Raw genomic sequence first — 12,331 nt, 5'->3', positions numbered from 1 at the left:
AAGTTTTCTTTTTTTCTGCTCCAATCTCACTTTTTCTCTCTCTTTGGATGAAATGTGTATAGACTGTATATCCTCTTGTTGAATCAAGATGGAGGCCCATTTCGAAATGCTTAAAACAGAACTCCAAACAACAGAAGTAGGCTTCAGCAATAAACTGTTTTAGTGTTCCAGATGAATCCTGCAGATTATTAGTGACTAAACTTACATGAATGGTTACAATTTGATTTTTTGTAATCCATACATTATCGTATGCTTTTTCCACTCTACAACAAATTGACACATTTTTTTAGAAAAAAAATGCTTGTTTCAATAATGTAAACAGAAAATTCAGGTTGCGATTGTAGCTCTCAACAAAATCATAATCTTGTTTGAAAATGATGGAGAAATCAGGCATTGATGAGTGTTGAGAGCAAGTTGAAGTTACAATACAAATTTGAGTGCAACATCTTTAACCAAATTGCATTGCAAGCTTGCCTGGCCAGAAATTCACTTTGAATGCAGAAATGAACAAAATAAAGAACCAAAGTCCATACAAGTTAACTCACAATCACTAAAAGCTTTTTTGTAAAGCTGAAATCTGTCAAATTTAACTGCTATCTTATTAATCTTTTTTCATTTGAAAAGTAATCAGTTTGACAAGGTGCACAATTTGAAGCATTATTTGTGCAAGCTAAATTTGTAAACGGTCACCTTCCTAAAATTATTTTTAATTTTGGAACTTGCTGTATTGCTGAAATGGACAGTGATGCCTGTGTATTTAAACTGTCGGACATAGATATCCTTGATTTCCATGGGGATATGAATTTTATCTGAATAAATAATTGTCTAGATAAATGATTATAATACACAGAACACATACTGTAGGTCAAGAGAAGATTCTATTTTTTTTTGAGGAGGGCAATGTCTAGGTAATTAGTGTGCAGACAAGGGACATATGACTGACTGGACCCACTTTACAATGGAGTTTAAATTTGTCATAACAGCTGTACATATGTTGGATGGAATGATTGTTACTCTTCAGATACATGAATTGGCATGTAAATTAATAGATGTACTTTCTGATTGTTTCTTAAATTTACTCATGCTGTACAAAACTGCTGAAGTTGTAGCCTACAAGCTGGAGTTATGACTCCTGTTTCACTTAGTACTTTGCCCATGAATTGCATCATTTTGGTGGACAAGGACACATTTCTAGACCAGTTTTGTTTTCTTTCAGTTAATTTTAATGCAAACATGGCAATATTCATATTTATTGTAAGTTTATGATTAATGTTCATGTTTATGCTGACATTTTCAATATTTTTTGGGGGGCTACAATAGCTAGTATAAAACTGGAAACATTGTTTTCATTTCTTATCAGTTTTCGTCATTGCCAATTTATATTTAGCCAAACTTTTGTTTCTATTACAAAAGAGAATGCTGAGATATATTTATTATATTTCTGTTACAACAGTAAATATTGATGTATATTTATTATGTTTCTATTTTCTATCTCTTCAGGCATGTGTTGTATATTTCCTCATAAAGTCTCTACAGGTATTTGGCAAATGTATTTGCTTTGGCTTACCGTATATTTACTTTTCAATGCTTAGTTTTTTGTTTTTTTATGTCCCATTGCCTCAATCAGCTTTTTAAAATGGCCTAGGGTGATGGTCAAAGCACATTTTACCTGATAACACTTCCCCTTTCCTTGCACACTAATATATTCCCCTTGTGGGCTTGAGGACGTAGAATAGGCCTGATGCTCCTACTATGTATCGTAAAAGGCAACTAAGGAAGGTAGGCAGTCTTCCAGGGATGTGTCCTCTAATGATGTTGTGGCTTTTACACTTTTTAAAAGAGTAATAAAATTTGACTTTGCATTTGAAGGATTTAAAATTTGTTTGGCTTCTTCTTTGTTTTGTGTGCCCATCTGAGAGACTTAAATTTACAGGTTACTTTGTAGCCATGATTGTGATGATGTGCCATTTAACCCTATAGATATATACATACAAACCATACACTAATAATTGTGCAATTTGTATGAGCTTGTTTATCACCACGCACATAATGAACCGCTTATGTGTGGCTTGTGGTCACATATTCATCAATTATAAAGGGCTTGTAGGTGACGATTCAGTTTATTTACAGGTGATATACAGACGAAGGATTATGAAGGATTAGGATTTTTTATGCAAATTATGCATTTCATTTATAAATGAAGAATACCTCTCGTTTAAGTGAAATGTGAGTCATTAACTTGCAACACTTGTTCACCTATGGGGCGAAAGATTATCTGCATGAATTATTCTTAACTTTTAAGTGAAGGTTAAAAGTCATTTACATGCTCCATTTATCCATGATACAACAGCAGATTCTCACAAAATTCTGAGTGGCTCACCCCCACCCCCATTTGACATAAAAAATGTATCCTTATATAAATACAAGTGAACAGTTCTGACCTTATACATTTCCATTTAAGTAAAAATTTGTGAAATGATTCCAATAGTCATTAGCCTGTTAAAATCACTGCATTTGAAACAGATCGCTCAATATCAGCGTTTTATGGAAAATAAAACAAAAAAAGTGACAACCAAAGACATAATGTATTACCTAAGTAATAAATACAGTGTTTCTTTCAAACATACTTATTGGTAAAGATGTTAAAATTTTAGAAAACTTCTACCGATTACCTGTTGATCCAAATTAAATGTGTTCAAACCTGAAGTTAAGTCAACATTTAAAAGAAAATTAAGAGTGTACTATAGATATCACTACCTAATTAATGTCAGGTATAAAGTTCAAGAATTCATCCTCATTATCTGATAAAGTTCTGAAATCCCTCTTCGTAGTCTAGTAATCAATGTGGACTAATCATCATAAATATTGTCTGACTCCCTTTCCTTGGTCTCACTGTCATATGCAGATGCTTATTTAGAGACTGAGCTTGAGCTTTGTAAGTAACACTTTGATCATACAATTTGTGACATCTATTCAAGGTTGCAACCGAACACGTCATTTGTGCAGCAGGATCAAATAACCACTCTCTGTTACAAGCCACTGTACCACATTGGCGGCTCGAACAAAGAATAGTCACATTGGGAAACATGGGGTTCAGGTCTATTATTTATTGGAGGAGGCAGACTTTGCTTGGCACTGTAAAAGCTCATGTATTTGCAGCTCAGGCCAAACGATTGTCAACTTCAAAACAAAGTGGCTTTTACAAGCACTGGCAGAAAATGTTTTAATGATAAACAGGGAGCCTATTGCCCATTTTATTACCTGGGTTATTATCATTTGGTGGGTACCTGAGTACCCAGATACCGGTTGGCATCTTTGGGCAGAATCTGTCATCCTCATATAGGCCACTACAACTGAATTTGAAATCAGGCTTTGACTCACTAGCGATGCTGTAGTTTTCTTTCAGAATCCAATGACCACTTTAAGGCTAATCATTGTGTGCTGTCACAAATTCCGTTGTTGTCATTTGAATTATAGGATATTTGTGTATACTGCACAATTCTCTATAGGACAAGAGTGAATGAAACAAAACCACCATAGGGAACACATCATTGTAACATAATTCTATAGATGCAGACTGCCATGTTTTAAATTCCAGAAATGGGAGAGGAAGTGTTGCCAAGTCTAAATTATGATAGTGTTCACCCTGGAATATAGAAAAAAATTCAGCATCCAACAGTAAATTATTTCCTTTCAGTTCATTACATTATAAACAGTTGAATGTTTAGTGCCAAATAATATTATTTTAAATTAAATTATTAATAAAATATATTCCTGGATGCATACAAGTCCATGTTCCAGGGTATGTCTGCAATGTGTGGGTGGGTGTGCTTTGCTCATTTCCACATTTTGCAATTTACAGATACACAAATGCATGTAGTCATACACATTATGCTTTATTCTAGTCTGGATACCAAAAATCCATTTAAGTTATTAAATTTAAAAAAAAAATCTTAAACCTTTTAAAAATCAAACATGGTGAAATTCTCATTTTTATTTGATACTAATTGAAATTTATAAATCTAGTGGGAAGTTTAATGTTTTTAAAAATTGACACAAAAATTCGTAATAGCACCTTTGCTGGACTTGGGTTGTATTTTGCAGTAAACTGTTAGTCCAGAGATGACATTGGCCTTGAACTCAAGAATCATACACATTTGATGAATGCTTATACCACCTATAAATCAGAATGTCACGTGTAAGTGAAATGTTGGTCAAGCGTGGATTAATCTTGTTTTCACTTTAACTGTACTTACTTTTACAGAGACTAACTTTACACTTACTTCATTACATATGGAAAGTAAAGTAACTCAATAAGAGACCTTCATGTCCCCTGTAAGTTAAGCATATATTACTTGTAAGCGAGAATACCACACATACTTGCTTATAAGTCAAGTCAAATTGCAAGCAACAAAGATCCTGATCTGACGTAGCATAATGCGCCTACATATCAGGGTCTATATTGTTTGTTCTACTGATTACTTCTAACAAACTGCACAAACTGAGATCTGCTGGTGCATTACGTGACAGCAAATTTGTGTTTGTGCAATTTAATGTTGAGCTCTTATAAGCAAGTATAGTCGGTACATTATTTCCATGAAGCGGCCACTGCTTCTGTTTGTGGAGAGCTGCATGGCTTAATGATCAGTTCTTGGCTGAGGGTTGAGAAGTCACAAGTGCAAGTCTTGACTTTATCACGGCTTTCATCATACAGCACTCCCTCACTATAAGACCCTTCATTACAACAGTTCTCATTATCAAGCAGGTTATATAGCATTCTTGGTCATGGACCTTATTTGATGAAGTGGTAGTAAAATTATATGTATAATGTACTTACTTATAAGGTGGTCTCACTAAATGGCCATCTAGTCGGTGGCTTCCAACGACAGTGTTATAATAACGGGGTACTGTGTTAATATTTGTCAAATGATACAGTTGCATGTGTTGTTATCGTAATATCATACATGTACTTGACCAATACTACATTTGTTTCAAATTTTGAAGGACATGAAACAGATGATGTGGTCATACAGGGCAATGGCATATTGTCAGTGTGGTTGAAAGAACACTGGTTTCTGGACAGCAGATTGTTTTTACCAAGTTTTCTGCATCACTTGCACTTGGATAAGGAAGAACCCAAATGATTTTTTGGTCCAAAAGGTCATAGTTCAAGGTCATTGACTGATAGAATAAAAATGGTTTCTGCATAATATCAGTTCTACATCTCATACCTGAACCAAGCTTTGAGGTTGCATTGCACTTAATGTTGGGAAGAAGCCTACTAATTTTGAGGTCAGAGGTAAAGGTCTCTGTCACTAAAAGAAGAAAAATGGTTTCTGCACAATAGCATTGGTTCTAGATTAGTTGTACACTACATATATGGACCAAACATTATGGATGGTGTGCACTGGTCAGAAGATCAGTGGTCAGAGTTATTGCAACAGAAATAATTTGCAGTTCATGGTACTCTTCTTGGGTCATGTGATGAATAGAATCATCATTTAATGTTCATTGTAATGAGGTTGAATGAGGCCAGTAGAGATATAACGATTTACTGATGCACTCTGATAGCGTGATATTTCTTTCCACCAATGCATGTTTTGGCAGTAGGTAGAAATTGCTTGTTCACCACAGTGCAATACCTCAGAATTTAGACAATGTATTGATTCAACTCATAAAATATTGCACATCAGGATACACGTAAGAAATATGAAATAGAAATGACAGAAAATCAAAGTTTTGCATTCACTTTTCCAGAAATCAAAGTTTTGCATTCACTTTTCCTTTCAACAGAGAATTATTTATAATTAGAGTTAAGATAAACAGTAAACAAATCAAAGTAAGATTGAATTAGGTACGGGAATGCGTCATTGTGTGGAGTAATGTATGCTCTCTGAGGATTATGTATCAGATTGGTGTCTGGAAATTTCCAATTCATGGTGATCCAGATGCTTGCCATGCTTGTAGATGAACATTTGTTGCACCATGATGTGTATCTCATTGCAAGTTTAATATTGCAATGTGCATCAGTTTGAATTCTCCAAAACAATGCATACTGTCATATATTTCATTTATATCTTGTATCATATTTCTAGACTTCACATATTCAGCTAATTTCATTATCATTTAGTTATAAGCACTCAAGTATATTCCACTATTTAGTTATTCATTCGGCCACGATTTTTCTGTTTCTGATCCATTGAGTCAGTTGTAATGAGCAGTTCTGGGCAAGCTTTAACCTGTAATGGACTGGCATTTAATACAGGTAGAATGTTGTCATTGTATTTGGTTTGACCCAACAAATCCAGAAAAACTAAAGCTAATAATGTTTAATTTGCTATTTGGTGGTTCAGGCAAAATTAACTTAATCTACTTAAATTTAATTTAAAGTAATTAATTGTAATTTAATTGTTTAATTGTAATTGTTATTTAGAGTAATCTACTTTAATAGCTACAGTCACAGGTCACCACATTATTTTTTGGGGTATATAATCGAAAGCAGTAAACAGGTCTGCTCATGGAGTACATGTACATGAGAGCAGTGCATCCTCTCTTTGCATGTGTACTTTGGGTAAGGTTAGACAAACAAAGATTTCAGAAGAATTAATCAGCAAACTGGGTTTTGATTAAAGGAATAAGAAATGGGAATCATTTGTGAATGAATTGGCTATAGCAAAAATGCATTTCTTTGTGATATTTGATCTGAGATTGGAGAATCCTGAAGTGGGTGTACAGATCTCGTATACTGTTGTCAGTGGGCAGTCAGGTCTCTATTTTAGTCTGTTGGCCCTGCTTTTTGTTTCTGGTTTATAGTGTATACCAGTCAAACAAATGAGGTACTCTCTTGTGGCTGCAGAGTGGTTCATTTTGTTTTGTCCAAATAAATACTTGTGCAGGTTTTGTAAGGGTGAAGAAATAGCTGACGGATGCTATGCTACTTTTTAAAGAGCATCATTATTTCACTTATGTAGGTGTGTTTTGATTGTATTCCAACAGAGCAAATTTTTACTGTATTTAAGATATTTTTGTTTATCTGACTTGCAAAAGCACATTTAAAATGGCTGCTTCATTTATTCCATCAGAACAAGGGTCTGCTGTGTGTTAATTTTACAAGAAGAGTACATACGTGTATAAAACAGTACATACATGTATAACACAGTACATACATATGTAACTACATACATGTATAAACAGTACATACATGTGTAACAGGAGGCATGTGCAACTTTCTAAAGGATATGAGCCAGATGGTTTTTAAATATACCCATATCAAGTATATGTAATTGGATAATCGTAATTGTTAGGTCAATGTCTGGATGTGGACTGCAGGCCACAGGTTGCACATGCCTGATGTACAGCATTCAAACAGTCTGCTTGCAGTATACATAAAGTGTATGTACAGCATATGTACAGTCCATTTAAAGTATACATACAGTGTACCCATCTTTCATCTGAATACAGTCTTACTGGCCACATCAACCCACTATCATTCACTCATCACAGTGATTGATATTCCAGCTCAAAATGAATTACCTCCCTTACAACTGGGCAAGTTGAAATGGTCAAAGTAAGTAACATTGGTCAGAGATTTAAAGGGAGAATTATCTATATGGAATTAAAACTCCATCTTAAAACTATTTTCTTGATACTTATTAGAATGAGACAAACACTGTTCTTTGAAATGATTTCAGTCTTTAAACTCTGAAAGAGTACAGTCTTTGTGTGTACCATTAGCAAACTTTATTCATTATTTGCAAGTCATTATGGCAAAACTTGTGTGGGGGACTGATTACAGAGAAAGAGAATTTAAACAGCAGTGAAATTAGTAGAAATTAAAGCAATCATAAACTTTCATACAAACTCTGGACGTTTATTGATTTTCTAAGACAATGGCAGTACTGATGTGTAAGTCTGTCGATTTGCAATTTGGCATGTTATACAAGGGCCTTAATGTGGGAAGATCACAATACATTAACAGAACTTTGCAAAAAAATGGCAATCAGAACAGGCAGCTGATGTAAGATGTATTCCATATCCTTTCATAATCAAAAGTACAAAATGACTTTTTAGTATTGGTATGATAATGTTTACATACTAGCTTACCACGAATCAAACTATAATTAACATAATATCATTTTCAGAGTTTACTTAGGTTCTGTTCCATGGTCGATGATTTTCATAGAAATAGATGTACTTTTATCAAAGAAGGTGGTCTATTGTCTTTGGACGTGAGTTAGTTTTATTGGCTGATAAGTTAAATGAGAACATAATGGGTCTGAGAGAAATTCATCGTATGGTTACTTTATTTTATGGCATTGAGATCACACAGGTTTAAGAGTTGGCTTTAAATTTACCTTTTTAGGACTTAAACTTTTGATTGGCATGCCATTAAACACATAAACACACATACACATGCATGCACGCACAAACGCATTTGGTTTCAGAATGCATAACTTTGACATTCAGTAACTTTACTTAAAAGACAGAATCGTTATATTAAAGGTTTTCTTACCGTGTGGTTTCTCTCCCAGCATGCTCAGATGTTAATAAATCTTTCATATTTTTGGGTTTTAAGTTACTTACTGTTCAGTTTTAGAGATTTGTCAGCCTAATGCTATATTTGGTTTCTTCAATCAAGTGTCATTAACAAAATAAGACAGCTGGGTTTGTTAAATCAAGTGTCATATGACAAAATCAGACAGTCGGGTTTTGTTTAATCAGGTGTCATTCGCCAAAATCAGACAGTCATGTTTGTTCAGTCATGTGTCATAGGACAAAATCAGACAGTCGGGTTTTGCTAAATCAAGTGTCATTTGCCAAAATAAGACAGTCATGTTTGTTCAATCATGTGTCATATGACAAAATCAGACTGTCTGGTTTGTTCAATCAAGTGTCCAGAAAAAATCAGTGTATTTTTGCTAGGATACATTTGCAATAACTCTGGTAAAGAAGCAAACTATTTTATTTTATTTTTCAGATAAAGATGGTGAACGTAAGAAGTCGTCTGTCCTTGGTAAGCTGTTCCGCAACATTGGTTTCCGGCGCTCTAGTAAAAAACATGCATATAAGCAGCATAAAGGTAGGAAATAGAGGAAAATTGTTGGTGTCCATAGTAACATATATTTTCTCCAGAAATCTTGTTTATTTATTGATACTTGTAGCAATACCACCAAGAAAATGTATTTCTGTAATCAACAGTGAAAATTTCACAATGTTACTCATTACTGGATATCTGTCGATGTGAAATAGTCACAATTATTGTTTCATTACACCAAATGCAAGGTAATTTTACAAAATTATCTTATTAAGCACAGATACGTTCAATTAATTAGCAGTATTCAGTAAAGCCATTATTGGGGAAGAAATTGATTGGTAATTAGTGAAAAACTAATTAATAATTGGTATGATATAGCAGTGAATCTAAATGAGATTTAAATCATTTGGAATGAAGGTTTTTAATTTAACTGAGAGACTGTAATGTCTGCAATTTGTACCCTCTTTCATCCAACATGAAATTATTTAATATCAATTTATCAACTTCATTGCACATTTCACGCAAATTATGGTTTTCCTCGGCAGGGGACTTGAATGCATCAGAAATCACAATGAGTGACAGGGACAGGATTGCTCTAATGCAGCTGGTTAAGGAGGGCAAAATCTCAACAGAAACAGCGCTAGAAGTTGTAAGTTACCCATTCTGTTAGTCATTTTGTAGACTATTTTCATTGTCAATGACAATAAAATATATGCAGTTGTTGCAGCCTTAAAGATCCTGGATTTAGCCAGTTTTCAGAGTTAAAGTCCCATTTATTGTGTAGTCAATGTACAGAAATCCTGTTTTGACAAATTAATTATAAGACCATTACAACTACTCGGCAGTCATCCTTTAAGATGAAAGATGTATATTTATGATGTCACTATAGCGAATGACATTTGAAGGACCATTATTATGGGGTTGGTGTTTTATAGCACAAACACAAGTAATTTATTTGGTGCCGAGGCAATTGGAGTAAAATGCCTTGCCCAAGGACACATTTGAGTAGCCAACCTATCTGCAATTGCAAATCAGGGCATGTGTTGTTTGATATATAGTCCTAGCAAATTGAATAGCCCTAGATCTGTCAGTGCATTATGAAATGGCAGATCTCAGTCCATGCAGTTTGATCTGAATTGTAAGCAAGTATATGCTGTATATGGTATTTAAATGATCAAAAAACAACATTTGTTCAATAACATTCTCATGCTGGTGATTAGTTACTTGTTTCCTATGCCAAACAGCCAGTCAGATCCAGTTAAGGAGATGCTGACTCGATGACAGCCAAATGCAGATTTAAGTAAAAGTGCATCCCACTCTCTTTGAGACAAAAAATTTGTATGCCTCTCTACGAATGTGGAAGGGGTATGTAATGTATTGGCACATATTTTTGTTTTCAGTTTCCTTTAAAACTCCCCAGAGATTTTCACTTGAGTGGATTGGCAGGAATTTCAGACCTCAGGAACATTGATCTCCTCTTGGAATTATTAGATTCTTATTTAATTCTTTGTAGCTGTTTTACCGTTTGTTTTAATCCCAAGACTTTCTGCTCCATTTTAGGTAATGAAATGGATTTATGCTGACAGTTTTTGTTCCTTGGTGTCCATTTATGCATGTTTTAAGTCTATCCAGAGAGTGTCTGTCCTTGGTTTTGCAGAACAAGGCAGCTGTTGTGCATAAAGCTACATGATTTTGATGCCAAAAATATATGAATTATTTATCATGCCTGAAACAAGTGGGTTTCATTTACTGTTCTATATTTATATAGCCCTGTCATTCTCGAAACAAAGTTTTGCTTACTTTGGTGTTTTATAGCACAGCGACACAATCAAGTACATTGTTGGAGTAAATTGCCCTGCACAAAGACATGCACAAGTATCCAACCAAGGCTGATCTAATAATAACAGTTTGAACACACACCCTTTCAGTTTGCATTTCCATCATGCTGACCTCAGAGCCACCATGGCTTCTGCCTCAGTTAGTCATTTGACATGCTGGAGGATGCATCATCTTACCTATCCTTTATCCCCAAGACCACAGGAGGCCATTCTTAAAACAGGCAACCATAATTTCATCATGTTACAAGAAACCAGTGTTGACTTTATTTTGGTTTGGTTTAGTGCTTTACGGCACAAGTAGGTTATTTAGTGCTGAGGCAGTTTCAATTAAGTACCTCGCCCAAGGACACGCCATAAAAGCAGACCCAGGCGGGTTGGATGGTAGGATTCAAACCTGCACCCTTTCAGGGGTGAGTCCAGCATGCTAACCACTGAGCCACTGTGGCTGCAAGTGTTAGCATGGATTTTTTAAATTCGCATTATTATGAGTCAACTTCACATAATGTTTCAAAAGTACGGTACACACACTGCATATTTAATTACTTAAACTTCACAGTTTGAGTACTGTACACACACTGCATATTTAATTACTTAAACTGTCACAGTTGGAGTACTGTACACACACTGCATATTTAATTACTTAAACTGTCACAGAGTACTGTACATACACTGCATATTTAATTACTGAAACTGTCACAGTTGGAGTACTGTACACACTGCATATTTAATTACTTAAACTGTCACAGTTAGAGTACTGTACACACTGCATATTTAATTACTTAAACTGTCACAGTTGGAGTACTGTACACACACTACATATTTAATTACTTAAACTGTCACAGAGTACCGTACACACTGCATATTTAATTACTTAAACTGTCACAGTTGGAGGATCAATTAATGCTAGAGGGAACCTGTAGTACTGTGAATCACCTCATAGTTGTAGGTATTGAATTTCAAGGCTTTGTTGCAAAATGCATATTATGGATACTTCATTTCTAGGATTTTTGCTATTAAAAAACAACATCCTCCACACCCAAGAATTAGTGATGATATGATGATATTAATAATGAACAGATTATACATATAGTGAGAGATCTGAGTTCCGAATCTGAGATGATGCCTGCATTCTTTTGCATTTATTTAAAATGAACAAGTTTAATACCACTTTTGTAATTATTCAGCCTGAGATCAAACAAACTTAATACAACTTCTGTAATTATTCAGTCTGAAATCAAGCAAGCTAATACCACTTTTGTAATTATTCAGCCTGTGATCAAACAAGCTTAATACAACTTTTGTAATTATTCGTTTCAAATGAAACAAGCTTTTATACCACTTGTTTCATTTGACAATGAATAATTACACTTCTGTAATTACTCAGTGAAATCAAACAAGCTTAATACCACTTCTGTAAATATTCAGTGAAATCAAACAAGCTTAATACCACTTCTGTAAT

The 12,331-nt window shown here is 34.5% G+C and overlaps 1 protein-coding gene across 11 annotated transcripts in view; it reads left to right on the top strand.

Annotated features, from left to right (window-relative positions):
- LOC149801223 (uncharacterized) overlaps positions 1-12,331 on the top strand; it is a 238,899-nt gene that overhangs the window by 141,659 nt on the left and 84,909 nt on the right. For 8 of the 11 annotated variants that reach the window (XR_016420596.1, XR_016420602.1, XR_016420599.1 and 5 more), the window contains exons 6-8: positions 1,501-1,536; positions 8,978-9,079; positions 9,580-9,683. Coding sequence is in view for 4 of the 11 variants with exons in the window: in XM_089955282.1 (XP_089811408.1) it covers positions 1,501-1,536; positions 8,978-9,079; positions 9,580-9,683 (242 nt within the window). In the remaining 7 variants the exon portion in view is untranslated. The remainder of the gene's footprint in view (positions 1-1,500; positions 1,537-8,977; positions 9,080-9,579; positions 9,684-12,331) is intronic. The other 3 variants (XM_089955283.1, XM_089955285.1, XM_089955284.1) reach the window with 3 other exon arrangements.

Source organism: Sinohyriopsis cumingii, chromosome 4 (assembly GCF_028554795.1).
Source record: "Sinohyriopsis cumingii isolate HCF-2022 chromosome 4, ASM2855479v2, whole genome shotgun sequence".
In the NCBI taxonomy this organism is placed as follows: Eukaryota; Metazoa; Mollusca; class Bivalvia; order Unionida; family Unionidae; genus Sinohyriopsis; species Sinohyriopsis cumingii.
Note: the sequence above shows the minus strand (reverse complement) of the source record. Positions and strands in the feature narration are given on the sequence as shown.